Raw genomic sequence first — 22,480 nt, 5'->3', positions numbered from 1 at the left:
TTGTTCTGTACTTGGTTATTGTCTTTTCTCAATCCTGCAGCAAGTTAAAAAAGGGAGTGCCTTCTGGATGCCTAAATCTAGCATTGAGATGTTCAAAACCACATGTGGGTACTTGGGAATCACTTTTATGGAGCCATATGCAAATGATTTTTTTCTGCCGACAGTTTTCTGACATCAGTTTCATGCATCATTTGTTCTTTTAATAACAATCTTTTTGTTGTTTTTCTCTCCTCCCCAGCTTCTTCCCTTCATTTGCATGTGCATTGGAATGGTGGTGGGTTTAATCATTGCAGGAGTTAAACCGACCTCCCACAAACATGACAGACGAGGACCTTATTTTTCGTATGGAAGGGATTGATAATGCCAGATCAACTACAGTCAACTCTGGGAATTATCTTGATGCTGATAGTGATGATGAAGACAATTATTTTATCTGTCCAATAACTGATGATCCAGTTTCTAACAAGTCTGCCAGTATCAAAGTTGACAATTACTGTAGCAACTTAGCAAAAACTGAACAGTACAGTTCAAGCTCTTCTCCTGGAAACTTGTTTAGCTTTAAGGTAAGTATTTGCTCCAGCTTTCAAGAAGGTTTTGGTTTTACTTAGTTGGCATGAGAGATTCTCTAACTGCTTCATCTCTTGTAACTAACACTTTTCAATGAAAAAATAGACTATTTTTTCCAGACTTGCAGTTAATTCCATTAAGCCAGTAGCCTGACACTGCCATTGAATTGCTTACTGTCCCTTTTAGTTCAGTGGGAGATCTTAATCTGCAAAGGTAGCAGAACCCAGGTGAATGATTAACTGCCATTATGATCAAACCATTTTAAAAGCAATACATTAATTGGGAGATTTAAAAGATTATATTTGCTGTAAGCTGAATTGGGGCCTGACAGAAGATACTTTATTACATCTGCTTGCAAAATCCATAATAATCCATAATATATTTATTTGGACAAACACAATTTTAATGTCAGGTTTTTAGGTTATAGTTTGTGCCCAGGGAGCTTTTAACTTGTTGACTCTTGTGCTTGGGTGTGGAGTGTCACACTGGCGGTAGTTCCTGACAGTGTACTCAAGCAGCATCTGCCCTTTTTGAAATGAACATTAATCACAGCATTGCAGAGAGGTCAAAGGGGCTGTAGTTGGTGCTTCCTTGGCAGTGTGTCCTCTTCCACTTGGCTCCATTTGCACAGATCAGGCCAAGCAATGGAACCTCAATTCCATTCCAGTGACATTCACTGTATAGGTTAGATACTCCAGATATGCACCATTTGTGACGAAGGAGCATGTCTCTTAGATTTTGTCTAGATGAGGATTTAATGTGTTGTATTAACAGATTTCTTGATACAAATATTAACATTTAGTAGATAGTCTAAAACCTTGGTTATGCCTAATGCGTGCTTTATTCCTGGAAAGCTATCAAAGGGTTTATTTCAGGACATAGATCTGGAACAAGTCCAGAGGAGGCCACAAAGATGCTCAGAGGGCTGGAGCACCTCTGCTATGAAGACAGGCTGAGAGAGCTGGGGTTGTTCAGCCTGGAGAAGAGAAGGCTCCATGGAGACCTTAGAGGAGCTTCCAGTGCCTAAAGAGGCAGAGAAGAAAGCTGGACAAGGGCAAGTAGTGATAGGACAAGGGGGTATGGTTTTAAACTGGAAGAAGGGAGATTTAGATGAGATATTAGGCAGAAATTCTTCCCTGAGGGTGCTGAGGCGCTGGCACAGGTTGCCCAGAGAAGCTGTGGCTGCACCATCCCTGGCAGTGTTCAAGGCCAGGTTGATGTGGCTTTAAGCAACCTGCTCTAGTGGAATGTATCCCTGCCCTCCAGGGGTTTGGAACTAGATTAGCTTTAAGGTTCCTTCCAACTCAAACCGTGCTGTGATTCAGTCGGTAAACATACTACGGTAAACATACTACGTAACACATTGAAAGTGAAACTGTCTTGTCCACAGTAAGATTTTTATCAAGGCTAGTTAATAGAGGCATTAAAAGGAACATATTCCTAAAGAAGGTGTAGGGTAAAATTTAGTATAGACATGGGGACAGACTTTAATGTATGCTAACTAAGCAAATTAAGACCTGACAGTGAGCTTAGTCTTCATTTATGTGTGTTTAAGCATGTACTAAACACTTGCCTCTGGGTTTGCAGTGTGAGTTCTGAGTCATGTGCCCTGAGATGTCACTGATAAGGACTTAAGATATTGCAAGTATTTCCTTCTTCCTAAGATACCATGTTGTTTTTGCAGAATATATGTGCCCATGCTTTGGTTTCCACGGTGCTTTGGTCTAGTCTGGCATTTTAGCTCCTCTCACGGGTGAAATGGATTGGGTTGAGATGTGGAGCAAGCAAGGCTCTATCTGCTGGTTAAGCTGCAGCAAAGGTGACTTCCAACACAGTGAAGCAACCAGGACTGAGAATGTCTTAAACCACCACAGCCTGGTCTGATCAGAGTCTGCCTGTCAGACCCCAAAGCTAATGGTCGTGTGGGCCATTGATAATGAAATGCAGACAGATAGAAGAATTGCTACTAACTCTCTGCCTCTGAGCAGGACTCAATAATTAGTTCATTCATAGGCAAGACCCTTTTAACATGTTAAAATGAACAAGCATGTTTTGAGATTAAAACGTTGCCAGTTTACCTCAATAGCTTTGTTCCCAGATGTGAACAATACATGAATATGTGTTGTTGAAGAACTCTTTCTTCAACAATATGAAGTTGAAGAACTTTTTCTTTTCCTTATTTTTGTTTTAATTAACAAAGAGAACAGAATTTTTGGTTTAATTAATGAAGAGAACAGAGGCTCTTTGTCAATCATTTGTCTTACCACCTGTATTTTCCTACTTTTATGTTTCTCATGCATCCTTTAGAATGACACACAGCATCGTTCTAAGCATGGCTCTGTGGTTGACCATAGTCGGGTAGGTTAAAAAGAAATGTTAACACGTATCTATCTAATAGATGCATTAAGATTTGTTTGTTTGTTTGTTTGCTTTTCTTTTTACGTCCTTTTTGTTCTCTGGGAGGACTGCTTGCCTCAGCCCATAGAAGTCATCAAGTCAAATCTAAAAAAGATACCTGTTAAATGAAATAATACTCATCTTTTGTTCTCTACTCTGAGAGATCATTTTTAAAGTGAATATCCGTAGTTGTTTCCGCACAGTATTTCCTACTGTGGACAAGAATAGAATGGATACAAGACATCTACTTTGTATGGCAGCCATATGCCTGCAGCAAGAGAAAATTGCACTGTTAGCCCCATGCCCATGAAGTCCATCTTCTGTTTGAAGATTACAATACAGCTTTTGTACAAAGCACCTCACAAGAACAAGCAGAAGTAATTAATTTGTTTAAATCATTCCCTAGCATGGACACAGATCACCTTTGGAAAGGGACCCTACTCAAGAGTGATGTGATATAGATAATCGACCACGCAGTTCTACTTGTTTCTCTCCCTATTTCTTTCATACATATTCAAGTATGGAAGTTCCCAGGTCGGTATGAAACGTGAATCATCACATGATATGAGGGAGCTTCATTTTCTCATGGAACATGTAGAAAATCTTTCTCAGCATGTCTTGTTAAACATCTATTGCAGTACTGTGTTTGTTTTCTGGCTTTATTGTCAGAAAGGGGAACATTTAAATTGTTTGCAAGGTATGCAAGGCTACAGCTGAAATAATGAACAGTGTAAAAGCTCAGCTGCTTCAGAAACTTCCTTGATGTCATTGCTGGCACCAATTTATACTGTACTTTTAAAGTTTTGAATGAGATTTAAATTAAAAAAGTGTAAGAGTTACTGTTTCTGCATCCTCGAAACTCAGTCAGAGGCAGTAACAAGATGTCAGAGCTCAGTATTTCTTTACTGGCAGGGGTGCAGTGGCCTTTTCTCCTGCTTGCCTTGCAGAAGGCATGTGGCACATCACAGGATCATATCTCCAGTTCTCTCAGAACAGTCCAGTGTAAAAAGAGGGAGATCAAGATGTTAACAGAAAAGGATCTAAATTGGCTGGTAGAGAAAGACTGTTTATATTCCAGAAAACTACTTTGATTATTTACTGCTGACTTGGTGGACATTGAAATAGCTACTTGTCTGGAATTGCTATAATAATCCAATATTACAGTATTCTCATTTCTTCTTTCTTACGCTGAGCACAATCTGGGGGCCTTGGGGCATACAGAACTTTTGTCCATATTGATCTGTTGCTGATGGACATTCTGTGCTTACACGTATGCATAACATACGCATCTACCCAACAGCATGTGCTGTTAGTTACAAAAAGGTTAAAAATCAAACCAGCAAAAGTGAACTAATGTTGTCTAGATGTGCCTTATCACTGCTTCTAGTCTATGTTAGAGATATTTGCAAATTACAGTAGGTTTTGCAAATTGTATTTGGTATATACTAGGTCAGATTCTCTTCACAGTAACTTTACAGCAGCACAAATTGAACTGAAACCTGATGCTTTGTATTTCTGAACTGCTTCATTATATTTGGAGCTATAAAATGTCAGTGTACCACTGTACCACTTGGTCCCCATCTGCGTAGTGCTTTGGGGACTTACGTAGTTGCACATCTCCATAGCATGGGGATTCTGATGTGTTCTAGAAAATGTTGTTGTTGTGAGTTGCTGCTGATTATCAATAACCTACCAATTGTAACTTCTTCAGGAAACCTGGAAACATGCTATTGAGAAAGCTAAGCACATGCCTGATCCGTGGGCAGAATTTCATCTTGAGGACATTGAGACAGAACACGCCACTCGTTACAGGTCTGTGGGTCTTTCTGCTTTTAATGCTGATGTTAAACAGAATGTGCTGGTTTATGTGAGGGCTGTGCTTGTGTAGTGCAGTATATGTGTAATTACATGGCTGGAGAACTTCTGATAACGCCCAGAGTGAGCGTGTCTTTACTGAATCTTCCAGGAATACATAAATACTGCACATCATCAAAAAATAAACCTTCCAGCAAACCAGTGTCATGTTCTCTTGCTCTCCCGCCTAGGTGGGAGAACATCTGTGAGCTTCCATGATGTAGACAGGAAGCAAGGCTGAGAAGTATTTTCTGGTTGATTTATTAATGCTGTAAACTTAATCTAATAAGGAAATGAATCCCAATAAAGAAAGCAGCATACTTAGTTTAAATAGTTTAGAAAAAAAGCAACATAACACTCTGTGCCTTTCCTAAAATAGCAGTTTCACTGTTGCCTGTCCATGCAGTATTGCTGCATGTGGCTGGAATTTAAATCCTTCTAAAGCTCAGAATAGCTCAGCATGGTGTACGTGCTGAAACTGAGTTTGGCCCTTAAAGTATTCTCAGTGCTTTAGCACAGGCTTTGCCAAAACGTTCACCCTGCTGACACAGGTTTCTGGTAGAAGGGGTAGTAGTTAGAGGCCAGTTAATTACCACTTAGTGTCAGTGTTTGGCAAGGGCTCCCTTCCAGTCATGTGACACGGTCACACAGTGCTTCTCTTCCCCATAGACTGTATCTGTCCCTGGTCAGCCACACAGTCCTGAAATAGTTTGCATATTTTATAATACAAGTAAGTGATAGTATTGATTTAGGGCTACTCAAATAATCTATTAAAATGGCTCTGATATTCCTATTTCCACCTCTTTTGTCTGCTGCAAACTAGGATGATAGAGAATATATAAAGGGGGTGTATGGGGTGTCTACGTGTGTGAAGTACTTGATAGAGGTTGGGGGAATCAGTCTGGAAACGGTCGTGTTGGTGATTCAACCACTGTGGTTCTTAATTTGGCTTTTGCTGTGTTGGGAGCTAAGGGGGTGGGGAGAAACCACAGTCATACTCTTTGTAGTATCGCAGGTTTGTGCAGACTTACTCCTCCCTTGGTGCAGTGGTGGGCAGTTCTTGGCCCTGATGCTTTTAACAGCCACAGCTGGTGCTGAGTTTACTCACATCTTCCACAGTCCTGCAGCAGATCCCCAGCCAGAACCAGGTTTATGCAAGCTCAGGACTGGGGGAGACAACCTGTCCAGTTTGTAGGGCTGGGTAAGGCTCTTTCCGTCCCCAGAGTACGGCTGAGGCATCACAGAGGAGATTAAACATCAAAGCAGATAAAGTCTAATTTGCAGTGTTGCAAAAGTTTAGCTTCTGTAGTGGAGTCTGTTCGTTGTCAGTAGGATCTGGTGTCTCTTCAAAGAGCTATACATGTTTCTTCTTTCTCATCCAAAGTAAGGAGGGCAGGAGTGTGGTGGGAAGACTAGAAGTTTTTGTGTTGGATGGCAGCAGCACTTAGCAGTCAGCTAGAGATAAGGAAGGATAGGCACTGAGGATATGAGGATTTGGGTTCTCTCTGCATTTTTTTAAGAGGCACATCTCCTGATGTTGCAGGTACAACGCAGTTACTGGGGACTGGGTTGAAGATGAAGTCCTCATCAAGATGGCTTCACAAGTAAGATCACACTGTCCTTCATGTTTATTACCAGCCAGTTTGTCATTTCCTTCCTGTTACTGAATGGTGGCAGCAAGATGTTTTCCTCATACAGAAGTTTTCAAGTAGCAATGTCATTCTTTTCTCCTACGTCTCTTTTTCCTTGGCTTAGCCATTATGTTTTGGTGTCCCAGCAGCAGACACCAAAACACACTTTCTGCCCAGAGTAGGGCAGAACATAGAGTCAGCCGTTCCCTGTCAGCATCATGAGGCATTTGTTCCTTTCCCAGTGATCTTCCTCCCATTTCCTGCTGGCCTCATCTCACAGCCTAGCAATAGTCCTGCTATTTTGTGTGCTTCCAGATAATTTCTGCTTTTAGGATGAAAACTGGTTGAATTTTAAGTATTGGAGGGTAGAAGCTACTGGTTGCTTCCTAGTTAAATTGTGGGGCTGGTGGTATGTTGGAGTCACCTTGCTACTGATGTAGTTTCTGGCATCTGTGGAGGTGATGCTTTTTCTGGCACATCCTGTGTGGAAGCCTAAATACAATGAATATGAGGTCTGCAAAGCTAGCTTCTCTAGGCAGTCATAGCAGAGCTGACTCCAAACTGGAGACAGAATTTAAACAGCTTCTTTAAAAGATGTATCATGTCTCTTCCATGAGATACTATCTTTTCCCCAGATTCCTACCCATGCTGCCAGTGGGTTTTCACTTTTCTTTAATGAGATAGCTATTATATAGAGCCTGTTTTGAGAACTACTTTCTGCAGGATATAAAGGGGAAGACATGTTTGTGTGTCTTACTAGTTAGAAATTAGCTCTCCGGAAATGGCCATGCTCTGATTTTGTTTTTTCTCTTCTCTAGCCTTTTGGCCGTGGAGCAATGCGAGAGTGTTTCAGAACGTAAGTATCTGCTGGCTTTATCTTTGTTGGTCTCCATGCAGTATTTTCTTCTATGGTGACTGGAATTTCATTGAGGTGTGGTGGAAATTGTGTAAAGTTTGCCTCCCCATTTGCTTTCTAGGAAATGCTAGAAAGGCATAGCTGATGGGTTTATTCCAGTCTGTGCAACCTCAGCAGCAGCACAGGGTGTGGGCTTCAGAAAGCAGAAGATTCTTGTAAGGGAAGAACAAGCAAGCATGGTGCAGTATCCACTGAACTTGCTTTGGAAAGTCAAGCCATTGCGTGTAGTAGAACTGCAGTTGTGATGGATAATATGCAGTCATGTCCCATTCCAGCAAGTATAATCATCCTGAAAATTAACAATTAAAAAATTTATGCTATTTCCACAATCTCTTAGAAGGAATATACTCATAAAAGGACAGAAGCAGCTATTTTGTTTCTGTGTTCTTGGTGTGCTAAAACATGTTTGAATTTGATACAAGGCCAAAGGTGTGTGCAGCCTGAGGGGTAACTTGAAGGCCTATAGTTAGGCAGAGAAAAGGGGAGGGAATAATTGAATGGTGCAATCTCAACTTGAAATGCCTCCCTTGGTGAAGAAGGTTATCCCTTCAGAATTTACTTCAGATCACATGCGCCAGAGTAATCTTGTTCTGAGTAAGGCACAGCTTGAACACTAACAGTTACACACCCTAGAAGGGTAAAGTGTGGGGGAAGGCAGAGGAGGAGCTTTTCTTTCCTCAGAGCGTGTTAACAAATATGGTTGCAGGTATGAGCATGATACAGCTGTAAGTAAGTTCACGCTAGAATACTACCCCCCTTCTTAGGCTCTAGAAATGAATGTTTCCTGGACAATGTTCATGTGTGTGTTTAAGGTTGTTCCCCTTCTTTCCAGTTGCGGTATCCAGAGAAACTGCATTTCACATCTGGTTTCACGTCCAGAAAGAAACTCCTGAATGACAGAAACGTGGTGTTTTTCACTTGAGCAAAAAGGAGGAAAAGTAACCCTCAGTCCTCCAGTTTGGCATTATTTCAGTATCAGTTCATTCTGGAGGCTCTGTTCATGCAAAACCAGATAGATAATAGCAGTGAATGAAGCCTAGGAAGTAACAAATCTCAGTCTGCTGACATTGCTTTTAGCTCTTGTTATTTACCAAATTCCCCTTTACATAGTGTCTTGAGTAGTGCCATAAACAAAAATCTTTCTTTGCAGCTTTGGCTTAACCTTTTGTACAAAGGAAGAACTGGTATGTCAGCTTCCTGCTGCTGGGTTTTCCATAGCTCTCAGTGGTGCACTGATATTTCCCATCTGGAGCTCTTTCTTCTAAATTTTTGCAACTCTGCAAGTCTTTAGTCATGACAGCAACAGCATTAGCTGCACTTGGCTCAATGCACTTCAGAGAATGTTTGCTTTAGGAAGAGCACATGAGCTGGCTTGTTTTATGCAGAGAAATGTTTCTTAGGAGAACTGGAAAGGTTTCACGTCCTCCCTGAAATTCTTTCCTCACTTGCTTGTGCCTTCTTTCCAAGGCCTCTGTTACAGCGACTGCCCATCCCTGCTGGAGGACAGGCAATCTGAAGTTGCTTTGCCTTTAGAGCATCCCCTGTACTAAGACCTCTGCACCAAGGTCTTGGGAGGGAGAGAGGAAAGGAAGGAGGGGAAGGTTGAGAGTTTGAGTGCTGCTACCAGCTTCTCAAAATGTACCGTTTGCCATGGCACCAGGAGAACCGTGATTTGTTACTGAGCAGTGCATGAGAACTGCTGGGTAGCCAGGCATGCCTTATTCTAGATACTCTTCATAGTCCTCTTTCCCCTTCAGTTCTCCTGGGAGCATGTGCGATACTGAGTAGTCACCCCTGAGTTTTGAGAAGGCATCAGTTTGCTCTTATTATAATAAGAGGTTTTTCTCCTCTCAGTTCATTTGAAAGGCCACTCCCTGTTAATTTCTGCAGAAGATAATTGTTGACATTAGAACAGGGCATTGAGGTGGCACCAACCCTTCATACTCCATGTTTGAGGGGAGCAGAGCGGGAAATGAAATGAGAAAAAGAGAAAATTCAGAGTAGAAGTAGCTACAGTCAAACCAAACAGGCACTTTGGCACATCCCAGCCATTCATATGGGATGTTGCTTTTCTCCTTGCCCTCTACCTGTGCTGCACTTTGCAGCTAGACTATCTCGTGGATGACTGAGGGTAATGGTGATCTAGGGCCTCACTCTGTCCATGCAGGCAAAGAAATGGGAAAGAGGAATGAAAATTCTTAGTTTACCTTTCACCAACGATTGATTTGCCTTTCAGGAAAAAGCTGTCCAACTTCTTACACACACAGAACTGGAAAGGTGCCTATAACTATGTTGCCAAGCAATACATAGAGAGTGTGGGCAGGGATGTGTATTTTGAGGATGTCCGACTTCAGATGGAAGCAAAACTTTGGGGAGAAGAGTATAACCGGCACAAGCCACCGAAACAGGTACACTCAAAAGTTCTTGCTAAGCAAAAGATGCAGTCTTGCTCTCCCGTTAAATTAGTTTTCAAGTGAATTTAGAGGGAATTACTTGTTTGCATTCCATTAAATTTTATTGTTTAGACAGATTCTTCTGCCCTACTGTGTTTTCCATTAAATAATAGATGATTTTTAATGAAGTAAATACAGAAATTGCTTTATGTTTGCAGGGTTAGGGGGCTGTGTGTTTGTGAATGTCTGACTGTTCTCATCTGTTGACTGAAGACCCAAATAAAATGGTGTTTGTATTGCTCTTTTAGATATTTGCCCAGCTGCTTTTGCGATAACCAGAGATGTCACAGAATTTGTTGCCAGCAGCAGTCTCAGCAAGCACTTAACTGTTAGTGCTCCAAGAATGTAGACGCTTAAATCTTGTAAACCTGTCTAAGCACCTAAACTAGTATTGATTTTTTTTTTAAGATCTGGAAACATAAATAACTTTTTGAAACTATTCAAATACAGATTTCTAAGGAGTGGTCAGTAATTTTTCAAAAAAATGAAGATAACTGTGGCTTTGCTTCCTTCAGGTGTCTTGGTGACAATAGGAGCACATTGTGTAAGTGCAAAGCATGAAGATGTATGTGTGGTTGGAATGTAGAGACTAGGCTCATAGTATCTAGAGAAGTTCCCATCCTCTGTGCTAGGGATGTTCATAAACACATAGGATTCAGGGAGAGGTGGTTCTACTCCTTCACTGACTGTATTTCTGTTTCTGGAATCCATGCTAAACATTATGTACAGCCAGCATAGCTTTGTCCTTTTCCATGGTAGTCGGTTGGATAGCTGCTGGTCAAAGTTACCATTGCATCCTGGACAAAAACACCTCCAGCAGCAATCAGCTTGTTACAAACCAAGAAACTGAAGTGCAGGGATGAAGGGCTGCAACTGTCACTCCCAGCCAGTAGCTCCTCTTAGTTGAGTATGTCCATGGTGTGTGTCAGTCAAGTGTCAAGTCCCTTTAATCCGCAGCTGGTACTGACTGGCTGAGTGTAACTATGACCTCAAGTAAGTGGAAGAGGCAGCTTGAAAGCTGCTGTACATGCACTGTGGTATCTTGGTACCTGCTCTTGGCTCTGCCACTGACTGTGTGTGACGTGTGACAACATGCTTGTGTCAAGAAGAATGCCTCAGTGTGGGGGCCTTAACAACTTAATATCCAAAATGAGTCCTTTTGTGAAGTACGTGCATTGCCCCCTATATGAGGGTTAGTTAATAATTATCTGTCTCACAACAGCAAGTTGAGGTATAGAGTGAACTGTACAGAGAGGACTCTAGAAATCTAGAAGTGTTAAATGCCATGTTGGAAAAGTTGTAAACAAAATTGTTGAGAGTTGTGATGGTTTCTCCTTCAGGAATGTGTATGGGATACAGGAAGGAGGTGAGGCAGGATACAGAAGTGCCTGAATGGTAGATGTCTTCAGTCCTCCTCTGAAAAGGCATTTCTTCAAGTTGTGCAGTACTCTCTGGGTAACACTCTTTGAAGGGTACTCTTAAGGTACCCACAAAAATAAAATGGAAAGCCAACACTTAGTAAGAATTTTTGGGAAGGATGCGTTGCAGAAGTGAGCTGTTTTGAAGTCACTTTTAATTTATGGAATCCCTCCAATAACTTAAGCAGCACACAACTCTTCCTCCACCCCCTTATATGTCTGATAAACACACAGATCTTTGCAATTGTTCAGGTTCTTTCACTGGGAAAGTTTTCACAGCTGGAGGATTCACACACACATTTTGATCTGAAGACAGTATTCTACTAGTCATTGTTTGTCTTCTTTCCCTCACCAGGTGGATATAGTACAGATGTGTATTATCGAAATGAAGAACAGACCTGGAAAGCCTCTTTTTCACCTGGAACATTACATTGAGGGCAAATACATCAAATACAACTCAAATTCTGGATTTGTGCGAGATGACAACATTCGTCTTACCCCACAAGTGAGGCTTTGTTTAATGCTTTCTGGAGAGTCTGCTGCAGGGAATTGCTTGGCTCCATCTAGAGGTCTTGCATTGCTGCCAGGAAAAGAAACTGTAGGCTTGCCAGTACAATGCCAGATTATTTTCTTTCTGCACTATGTCTGCCCCTTACATGGGGCCTGCTCTTTCAAGTGCCAAGTGCTGCTCCGTTGCATTTCAGTGTCTCGTGATTTTAGTTAAGTTGAACATGGTTAATACTCTTGGAAACCTTAAGCCCTTTGACTCTACTTAAAATTGCAGGAATCAATGTATTTCAGACTCTCTTCAAATTAAGGCAGGGAGAGAGACCTGTCATGTACTATGTACTAAATAGTCTTCTGGTGCCTCATGTAACATGGAAAAGGAGGTGGCAGATATCCAACTCGTATAAATAAAAAGCCTAGTCCATTTGCATATAGAATCTGGTTTGGGGGGGGCTGTTTCAACTACAATCTCTGAATAGGTGAATCTGAGATTGCATATAGAAATAAAAACTACAGATTTCTTGGATCTCATAAAAGAAGTTTACTGGCAAATGAATACAAAGTGGTCAGCACAGCAAAGGAGTGTTTTACTGGGGTTTGAGGGGTATTTGTTGTGATGCCTAATGTAAGCAGAGGGTTTATGTTCCAGGATGTCTTTTGTACACTGAATCAGTGCTATGCTTTCACAGGTTGGGAACAAAATGTTCCATGGGATTTGCTGCAGTTAAAATGTTTGTCTGTCACCACTAGTCACCTCCCCCAGTCTTGGCAGCACTTTTTTGGAGGCCTTCCCGGAAGATTCCTGATGTCTCAGCTTTATGCCAAAGAGAAGGGCTTTTTATACCTGATTCTTGAAATGCTACATTTGAAGAGTACAGATGTGCATTTCATTATCCAATATACCAATGTAGAGCCAGATCAGCTGTTCAGGGGACCTCCAAGAGGGCATAGCAGGGGAAGGAGGACATGTGGGGATGCTCAGTGTTTTGGTTGTGTTTGTTGGATTTTTTTCCTCTCAGAATGTGGCAGAGCTTTGCCTGTTGGCAGAAGGAAGTAGAGTGCCAGGGCTGCAGAGCTTGGAGATCCACAGCCACAGCCAGGATGTTTATGCAGAAATTATTCTGCACTTGCTTCAGAGCCTACTATTGTTCGCTCTGCCAGGCAGCTCCCCACTTAAGGTGAAGGCCGTAGTGGAAAACAGAATCTCAGGAAGGAGGAATACAGCAATCTCCTCTCCCCTGCATGTTCCCACTGCTGCTTTTCACCCTAAGTCTTTTAGCCCATCTCCAAGTGGGTACAGGTTGGAGAAGCAATCTACTACATGCTTTTAGTCTGTCACTGCTTTCATCGTGATGTTAATACCAGTTATATTTCACTAATACAGTTAACAGACCTCTTCACCCATTTATAAGCGGTCAGTAGGTGTTGCTGGTTTCAGTAGATCAAAGGAGAGTTTTCTCAGATGTCTTCTATGGTTCTTCCCAGGCCTTTAGTCACTTCACCTTTGAGCGCTCAGGACACCAACTCATTATTGTTGACATCCAGGGAGTTGGAGATCTTTACACGGACCCTCAGATCCATACAGAGAACGGTACAGATTTTGGAGATGGCAACCTAGGTAAAATCAATAATCCTGTTTCACATGCTCATGGGTGCTTACTTTCTCTTCCTAGCTGTCTGCTCGGTAGCCACCACATGGCTGAGTGAGCAGGCTGCCTTGAGGGTCTTGAAAACAGCTGGGGAAAGTCTGTTGTAAGGAGTCCCTGAAGAGGGCAACTGTCATGCAAGGACAGATTTAAAATGGGAGCTGGTCTTGGCTGAGGTCTCTTGGCCTGCTCTTAAACAAAATGAGTAATGAAATTAAGTAGCTTCCTACAGTGTGAGAGCAATAATCATGGCCTTTAATTTTGTGGAGAAATAAGCCTTGCATATTTTTTAAGCTTCAAGTATCCATACATGAAGTTGTTCATAGGAAACGGCAAGTTTTGTAAGCAGGATCAAATTTAGGCATGTCTCTCAATGATGCAGCCAAACTAATTTTTTATTATATCATAGAATCATAGAACGGTTATGTTTGGAAAGGACCTTAAGATCATCTAGTCGAACCTCCCTAACATGGGCAGGGACACCTGACCCTAGACCACATCACCCAAGGCTCTGTCCAACCTGGCCTTAAACACTGCCAGGGATGGAGCATTTACCACTTCTTTGGGCAACTTATTCCAGTGCCTCACCACCGTATATCCTGTGCATACGTAGCTTCTGAGGATGCTGTGGACTTCATTTGACCTTTCTCAGAGAGTGAAAAGCCTTTACAGGTGTTAAAATAAAACGGAAGTGGGTTGAGCTGTTGTGCTACAAAGCACTTTCTCTCTTTCTTTCTCTTTTGACTTTTTTAGAAAATGCTTTGGGACTTCCAGCTTTTAAATACATAAACCATTGTGTAAATTTTGAGTAAAACCATTCTTCACTTCTTAATGCTGTAGGTGTTCGAGGTATGGCCTTGTTCTTCCATTCTCATTCCTGCAACAAGATCTGCAAGAGTATGGGGCTTGCACCATTTGATCTTTCATCCAAAGAGAAAGATGCCTTGGACTGTAGTAAAAAATTGCTTGTAAGTGCTTGATGCAAAAAGTGTAGCTAAGCAGTATGACTGGTTTAGTCTAACTTTGAAGGCACTGTAAATAAAACTGAAATGTGCTATTTACATGGCAAATAAAGCCACCTTAATCACTAATACTTCAGTTTAAAGCTGTCTTATCCATACTTGTCTCTGAATTAATGCTGTAGCTTTCATTAATCTTTTAACACATTAATTAATTAATCTTGTAACATATGTATTTTAGGACCAAGTATATCTTTGAATGCAGAAATCGTTTGAAAGCTTGGTATCTCACAAATCTAATTTGGGGAGAATAAAAAGAACAGAACTGCTTGTCTTGAATTGATCTCAGTTTCAACTGGTATCAGTGGGACTTGATTAAATGCTTTAAATGACATTCAGTCCTAAACAGAATTCTCTTTAACTGTAACAGTGCCAGGACTTGGTATTTTTTTGCAGTGTAGAACTTCTTAAAGCAAATAGTTATGTATAAATGTGTGTATTTATATGCCCTCTTTTGTAGAGGACTCCTACTAAACATTAATGTTGTCTTATGTAGCATGCTTACAATATAGAGAAGCATCATTCATGGGACTTTCTTGTTAATTTGCCAAGGAATCTGCTCAAACAATTCTCCGTGGCACAGAGGAAAAATGTGGCAGCAGCCGGGTGAGGACACTCTCTGGTAGCCGACCCCCTCTGCTCTTCCGCCTCTCTGAGAACTCTGGAGATGAAAGCATGAGCGATGTAGCATTTGACTCTCTGCCCTGCTCTCCTTCCTCAGCAACCCCTCACAGCCAAAAGATGGATATGCTTAGTGAGTGAGCCTCATACATAATTTCCTTGGGTTCCTGAACATTTGACAGTGACTTGTTTCGTTTTATTGGTTTTAAACACAACAGCATGTGGTGTTTAGTCCAGAATAGTCTCTGGCATTCCCCTTTAGAGCAGAAATAAAACTAAAAGTACTTTTATGTAGATAATTAATGTACAGATGCTTCTGTGAAAAGACTGCAGTAAAATGATGGTGTCCAGAGTTTTCTCCTCAAGCATGTTATCCTTACCATAAGAAACAAATATTTTTCTTCCTAGGTTGGCCTGTGTTCAATGAAGTAGATAATTTTGTTCACAAAGACTATGATCAGCTTGATAACCAAAGGGTGAGTATCTTCCCAACAGAAAATGAGACTGCAGTTCCTCAATGAATGTGTCTTTAAAGGGCTGCCTGGAGGCTTTGTTCACCTAGGGCACATAAAGGTGCTCTGCCTGCTTTCAGTGCTGCAGGTCACATTATCTGCATTTGCTGTTTCTAGTAAAGGAAGAAGGTTTTACTTTAAAATAGTACTCATTATTTTTTTCCCCTCCAGGTATTTATTTACAGCTCATGTATTTTGGCAGACAAATAAAGTGTCTGTTCCCTGCCAGCATGTTGTGTCTTTGGCACCTGTGCCAAAGCTACACAGAATCCCAATTGATTAGGTCTCTGCAAATACTGGTACTGTGGGATACTAAGGGACCTCACTAAGGAGACTGCAGTAGGTTTGCAATGGGAATTTTCCAACACTAGAGCCTTAGTACCAGGTGCTGTCAGTTACTGTTTTATCTTTTAACTGGCTGCCACTGAAGACTGAAAACTGTATGGAATGGACTCTTCATTTGATAAAGTATGTGAGTCCTTGTTTTTTTTCCCTCTGTTTCTAAGAACACAGAATTGGCAGTACCTTCCAGGCCATTAAGTCCTGTTCTGCCTGTCAGAGGTAGGGCACCATACAATCATCCAATATATCCTTCCAACATACTGAATGAGCAGCAGGTTTTCTCTGGGAAATGTCAAGCTGAGATCCTTACAAAGGGTAGTGCTAATGCTGTGATGTTTTGTTCTGTTCTTCTGTAGGATTCTGAAAATGGTGGAGATAGTGGATATCCCAGTGAAAAGAGAAGTGAGTTAGAAGATCTGGATCATAGAGAGAGGGTAAGAACCTGACTCTGGGTTTAGCAGAGTTGGGCCTGTTCATACTTGAATTGTTTCATATAAGAATCTTATTTTTATATCCTTCTTGATCTAAACTTTGTAAAGAAATTCCCATGTGTTGCAAAATTACTTATCTTGAGAATGTTAGTGATACTTTAACAGGAAAAAGACTGTTTGTAATGAGGAGACATTCCATTTGATTGCATACTGTTACGGGGTTTTTTAAGTGTTCTGTATTGCATTTGAGAAATGTAACCAGCTTCTTGTCATAGGGGATCCATGAATACTTTCTGTGTTCAGACTCTTCTACCCTCTCTACTTTCTGTGACTTTATATGCCTTAAGATAGGTGAGGAGTTAATGTTGCTGTCAGTTAATAAGTTAATATGCAACTTTAGAATTCCTGTGGGTTAACAGTTACTCCTTTAAAATACAAACTTTTTTAAGTAAACGCTTTTTGACCTGAAGATCTTAACCACATCTTTAATTAGAAGATAGGAAAGAGAATGCTGCTTCCAAAGATACTACTCCTTTTGTCAGCTTTGAAGCAGGAAGGTGTTTATCATGGGATACCCAGTTTCCAGGATTGAAAACTGGGTGTGCCATACTCATTACCATTTCAGTGTGTTTCTTTGTATCTTGTGATATAACTGAGAGAAAAGGATCCAGTGGAAGCTATTTTGGTCATTGTCACTGTAAATTTTTCTGGATAGGAGTAGTCTAGAGGGATAAGTGGCACACACTGCAAATTAAATGATGCAAATCTTTACATTAATGTAGGGCCATTCAAACAACAACCGAAGACATGAATCTGATGAAGACAGTTTGGGAAGCTCTGCAAGGGTAAATAAAGCAGAAATGTTCACAGACTATGAGTTTGCCACTCTGCTTGTCCTTTTTTCCCTGCAATCTAACTTCACATCACTAATTCAGATGTAATTTTTCCTTCCTTTTCAGCTACATAATGTTTATTAACTTACCACGGTTGTTTCCTTTTTGTGTTTTGTCTTTTATTTTCCAGTTAAAGAATTACTGTTATAAACCAATTGTCACCTCTGTAACTGATCCCTGACATAAATTAGTGATTATGCATAGATTTATCACTTAAAAAAAATTCTAGTTCTATGTGGGGGTTTTTTCTGCCTAACTAGATTATATTTTGTTCCTGCACTTTATTTTTGGAACTGTATCCCCTATGTGGTTAGATGATGCTTTAAAAACATGTAGTGTTTGAGAGACATGACAGTAGCTCTCTTCACTGTGTATCTATCTCAGCTAGGGAAAACCAGACCTTCTTGTGTCTTTTTACAAAGTAACTGTTTCTGTGGCTATAAACTTAAATTACTCTGTTTAAATCCTATGGGTTTAAATGTTTTGTGCGTGGATAACCTCAGTGTTTGCAATATGACTGGTTTGGGTGTTTATTTTTGTACCTTTTTTCTGATTCAGAACTTAAAGATCATGCTTTGCTTCACTGCTGTCATTTATGGAAGATGCTTGATGTAGAGATTAGAGATAGAGGGCTTTACTCTGTTTTTTTTAATGAAGAATAGTAACCATTTTTTCAGCTATGACTGCTACATGACTTTTGAAAGTCACTACTAGTAAGTAGTAACATTAATGGCAGCTTTGATTTCTGGATGGTAATCCATTTGAATAGTACGGAAATTTTAATTATGGGTAGAAATAATAGTATGTTCCTGTTTCAGATCAGTGTGGAGAAATTGAATTTGTACAACTCTAGAAGAGTCCATATCCACAGACCATCCTGTGTTGCCCAAGAAATTCAGAGGCTCAATGCACTAGAACTTGAAAAGAAAATTGGGAAGTCCATCCTTGGGAAGGTAGGATGGGTCTAGTAATCCTGTTCTCTCCAACTGGAAAAAAACATCTTGTATTTATTATTTACATCGAGGTGTTGCCCTACATGAGTTATTTGTGAAGGTGAAAACAAATAACATGTCTATAGCTTTCTGACACCTAATCATATTTTTATAAGGGACATCTAAGTCATGAATTCCATCTGCTTTTAGACTTACAACATCTGGGCTCCTTTGGGAAGGACCCTGCTGTTGGTTCGTCTGCATTTCCCAAGGCATTACTCAGAGAAAATACATAGGATACATAAGATATGCATGACGCACATACCTTGCAAGTAGGCAGGGTTGGGCTCCTGAAAAAAGGCAGCATGGACCAAATCTTTTTTTACTCCAGACTATCCCAGAAAATGCAAATGTGAATTAAGTTTGGGTTTATGTGTGGGCTTAAGCCCACACTCAAAATACACAGAGTAGATCTTCCTGAACATCCTGAAAGCCTTAGATGTTCTCAAACCTTTTGTTCAGTTTGAGAAGAAACCTCCATTTCCTTAAGGAGGGAAGATTTTTAAAAAAAAAAACTCCTCAAAATCCCATAGCATGTTTGGAATGAAATCCTGCCCCACTGACAATAAAGACTTCAGTGTTATGAGGACTTTTCCCTGGATAACCTTGGTTTTTCTATGCCTCGGGTCAATTCCTTTCTTATGATGACCCTTGCTGTACCTAAAGTCTGTGACCTCTGTTCAGTGCTGTTTGCCCTGCTGTCTGGTGTGTTAGGCAGTTGCAGGCTGGGCGCCTTTAACTGTGACTCCCTCTTAAAGGTCTCCAAGTCCCAAGTAGATATGCTGGGACATGCCCCTGAGATCTGGTGTTCTGGTGTGGCAACCTGCTGGGATGCTGTTAAGGGCACACTGATCTGGGAAGATGTTGTGGCAGCTACTGTCTTGCTGAATTAGGTCTTCTTTTTTCTCAGTAGTTAAATTTATAAAGCTGTATGTGTCTAAACTTCCATAACTGGAGAGGCAGCTGCATGGGATATAATCATTGCTTTTGCCTGTTTAATCTGTTCAGGCACAAGTCAGGCTTCAAGTCTGTGTGTTATCAAACTAGCCCTCTGCTCAGTCAGAGGTATGTGATTAGCTTTAAGTAGTTGCCTAGAGAAGTATTTTTGTACATGAGTATGGGCACAGGGCTCCTGAACAATCAGATCTATACTTGATACTTGTCTCTCTTGTACAATTGTGTTCTAGGTTCATTTGGCCATGGTCCGCTATCATGAAGCTGGGCGTTTCTGTGAGAAAGACAAGGAATGGGATCGGGAGTCAGCCCTGTTTCACCTGGAGCATGCTGCAGATTGCGGGGAGCTGGAAGCCATCGTTGGGTTAGGACTCATGTGTGCTCAGCTGCCACATCACATTCTTTCTGAGGTCACTCTAGAGGTAATCAGAAAGATCAAGGAAAATGCTAAAATGCAGAATTGTGGTCCATTGTAAAATTAACATAACAATAGCAGGAAATGGAGACAAAACAATATCCGCAAGTATTCTGTAGCCTCTTCAGAGAAAATAGATGATGTTGTAATTAAGGACTTAGGCAAAGCAGCAAAAAAATGCTGCCTGCGTCTGCTTTTGCCAGAAGATTAATGCATACCTTTGGGAAGTTTCTGAAGTGATCTTTACTGTTCAGCTTTGGTTTCTTTTGGCTAGGCCTCTATCTCAGACATACTAAAAACTTGCAGCTATTACTGACTTGGAAAAACTGCATTTAGTGTTAGAGGAAGGAAGAGGTAGTTTTACTTAGAAACACGCATTTTAAAGGTTTTGTTTGTTTTACTAGGCCACGAAGGAAAACAGGAATAAAGGATTTGATTACTTGCTGAGAGCAGCAGAAGCTGGAGACCGACCTTCCATGATTCTGGTAGCAAGAGCATATGATACAGGTGTAAATCTTGGTTCAGACAGGTACTGTGCATGACTGAGTAACTTAACTTGGTGGAAGCTCCACTGAGAGGGGAGGGCAATGGGAGAAGCACTTGCTGCGTATCTTTCATTCACATAAAGAACTGTTATGTCATAAGTAATGCTATGAAATAGTGTGTTGGAGTTACTTCAAACTTGAATTACCCAGGTGTGAGGATACTGTGTGTACGTGAAAATCCTGAGATCAGTGGAAAAAAAATGAACACAGGAATTCTTTTGGAGATTTAGTAGCCTAAAAGTAAGTTAAAAGCGCTTACAATTGCCATGTGTCCTCCTTCATGATTTTTTAAAGCACTTTTTTTTTTGCTGTGAAAGAAGCTGTGGGACAGGAGAAACAAGCACCAGTCGTAAAGTGACTGTAGATGAGACGCAGTCAGATGAATGAAGGATCTGTCACAGTTGTAGTCTTCCGCTGCTGCTCATGATAGAAGTAGGAATGGAAATTTCACAGGAACATGGTCTTAGTGCTGAGGATGTTAACGTTAATTAAGAATGATCCTAAGTTTTAAGAAGTTTGAAAATACTTTTACCTTGTTAAGTTGCTCTTGGTTTGGCCAGCACTACCTTGACAGGAGCAGTACTGTGACTGTGAGAACTAGCTTGTGATTTGCTAAAAGGCTTACACAGGAGATTGGACTGATAGATTATTTTGGTTTAGCATTTTAGATGAGTTTCTAAAAGTGGAGGTGTGTTAATTTTGTTAATTGATGATGATAATCATTTTTCTGCTTTTGTAATGTAGCATGTCTTTGTTATTTACATGAGTGTTCTGGTTCGCACAACAGTGAACCTCTTGCCAATAGTGAAATTTAAAATGACTTTAAGCTGCTCATTGAAGTGCACTGAGCATTCTCTGTATGGAATTGCAGGTTTTAAAATATTTATGAAACAAGACTCTCTGCAACTTCAGATTGTTTCTAAATCAGTTATCTTCACAAATATAAATGCCAGACCAAAACCATACAACAAGCAATGAAGCTCTGACGGGAGTTCAGCAAGGCGCTTCACTCTGACACTTTCTTCTCTGTAATTACTGCATATAGTGGCCCCAGCCTTGTCTTCATATAGTGACCTGATGCTGCTGTGCAGTTAGTGAGCCTGCATGAGAATATTTGCGTTCTTGGAGAGTTTCAAGGCTCTGAGAAGTTAGTGCAAAATTGAATTTTGACTTTTCAGTGCAAAGTACATTTGTTTCCTATGGTAACCATCTTTAAAATGTGTTTTTTTTAACCTAAGAGTACAGGATTGGAAGGAGGCGCTGTACTGGTACAATGCTGCACTGAACATGACTGACTACGATGAGGGAGGTGAATATGATGGCACTCAGGATGAGCCCCGGTATTTGCTCCTGGCCAGGGAAGCGGAGATGTTAATGACAGGAGGGTTTCACCTGAATAAGGATCCACAGAGATCAGGTGAGGCCCCATTTTGCTTCTCTAATTAATAATCCTACTTTTCCTTCCCTTTTCCCCAAAAATGTACCCTAAAAATACATTAACTGCTTCAGCTGTTAGAAAACATATTGAGGATTGGTATCCTCAGGTTTGTGGCTGAAGATGTAATGATGCTGGGTGATGCAAGGAGAAAGAGATCTTGTCGATGATAGCAGTAGGCAGTGCCAGGTCCAAACCTGTGACACACTGAGTCACTAGCAAGCAACCTTCACACTGTGTCAGGCCACTGAACTGCAGGTTGCTGCTTGTATTTTGAGTTACACCCATGACTCCCAGGTCCTTCACAACATTGGTTTAGTTGTTGTGTAACCTACATGTCAGGTGTTTAAGTCTTAGAATCGTCTTGAGGGATCCTACAGGCCAGTCATGTTTCAAATCCTTCCAAATACATTGAAGAGCCATGAGCAGGCACTTGTATAAGAAAAGCCAGATTCCCAGGTGACTCTGCTGACACTATTAGAATAGATGCATACATCCAACCCTGTAGTTTTGACTTCAATTTCTGGTCTTGTCCTTTAATTGCTTCAGGATAGAGATGTTTTTTCTTTACCCTGTCAACACAACTGATACTATTTCTTCTTCTAGGTGAGCTGTACACCGAAGCAGCAGAAGCAGCAATGGAAGCCATGAAAGGCAGACTGGCAAATCAGTACTACCAAAAAGCAGAAGAGGCTTGGGCAATGATGGAAGAATAACAATGCAATTGAGCAGTTCTTGTATATATTTTTTTATAGACTTGCTGCATTTGCAACAAAAAAGATGTAATTTTATGTGGTGTTACCAGTTTCTTTTTTGGTATTTTAGTTTTCTAATTTTTTTTGAGGGGAGAAATCCAGTTGTAAGGGGTATGTAGGGTGCCATAGCATAGCTGGTGTTTTAAAGCTGTAATAATACAGACACACTTGACCTTT

At 40.8% G+C, this 22,480-nt stretch overlaps 1 protein-coding gene across 1 annotated transcript; it reads left to right on the top strand.

Annotated features, from left to right (window-relative positions):
* Positions 1–317: 317 nt before the first annotated feature.
* On the top strand, positions 318–22,264 carry EEF2K (eukaryotic elongation factor-2 kinase). The gene is made up of 17 exons (XM_010010781.1): positions 318–563; positions 4,676–4,776; positions 6,362–6,422; positions 7,268–7,305; positions 9,602–9,773; positions 11,592–11,741; positions 13,229–13,361; positions 14,230–14,357; positions 14,961–15,162; positions 15,438–15,505; positions 16,240–16,317; positions 17,097–17,159; positions 18,026–18,160; positions 19,387–19,575; positions 19,973–20,097; positions 21,352–21,530; positions 22,155–22,264. The coding sequence occupies exons 1-17, from the start codon at positions 318–320 to the stop codon at positions 22,262–22,264; spliced, it is 2,178 nt and encodes a 725-aa protein (XP_010009083.1).
* Positions 22,265–22,480: the final 216 nt, after the last annotated feature.

This window comes from Nestor notabilis, unplaced genomic scaffold (assembly GCF_000696875.1).
Source record: "Nestor notabilis isolate BGI_N333 unplaced genomic scaffold, ASM69687v1 scaffold13413, whole genome shotgun sequence".
NCBI classification, from domain to species: Eukaryota; Metazoa; Chordata; class Aves; order Psittaciformes; family Psittacidae; genus Nestor; species Nestor notabilis.
Note: the sequence above shows the minus strand (reverse complement) of the source record. Positions and strands in the feature narration are given on the sequence as shown.

Excerpts from the sequence above, each read along its gene's own strand:
- EEF2K (XM_010010781.1), top strand. The coding sequence starts at position 318 with ATGACAGACGAGGACCTTATTTTTCGTATGGAAGGGATTGATAATGCC. Across the intron at positions 14,358-14,960 it reads ACTGTAGTAAAAAATTGCTT|GAATCTGCTCAAACAATTCT; the intron begins GTAAGTGCTTGA and ends TAATTTGCCAAG. Across the intron at positions 21,531-22,154 it reads TAAGGATCCACAGAGATCAG|GTGAGCTGTACACCGAAGCA; the intron begins GTGAGGCCCCAT and ends TTCTTCTTCTAG.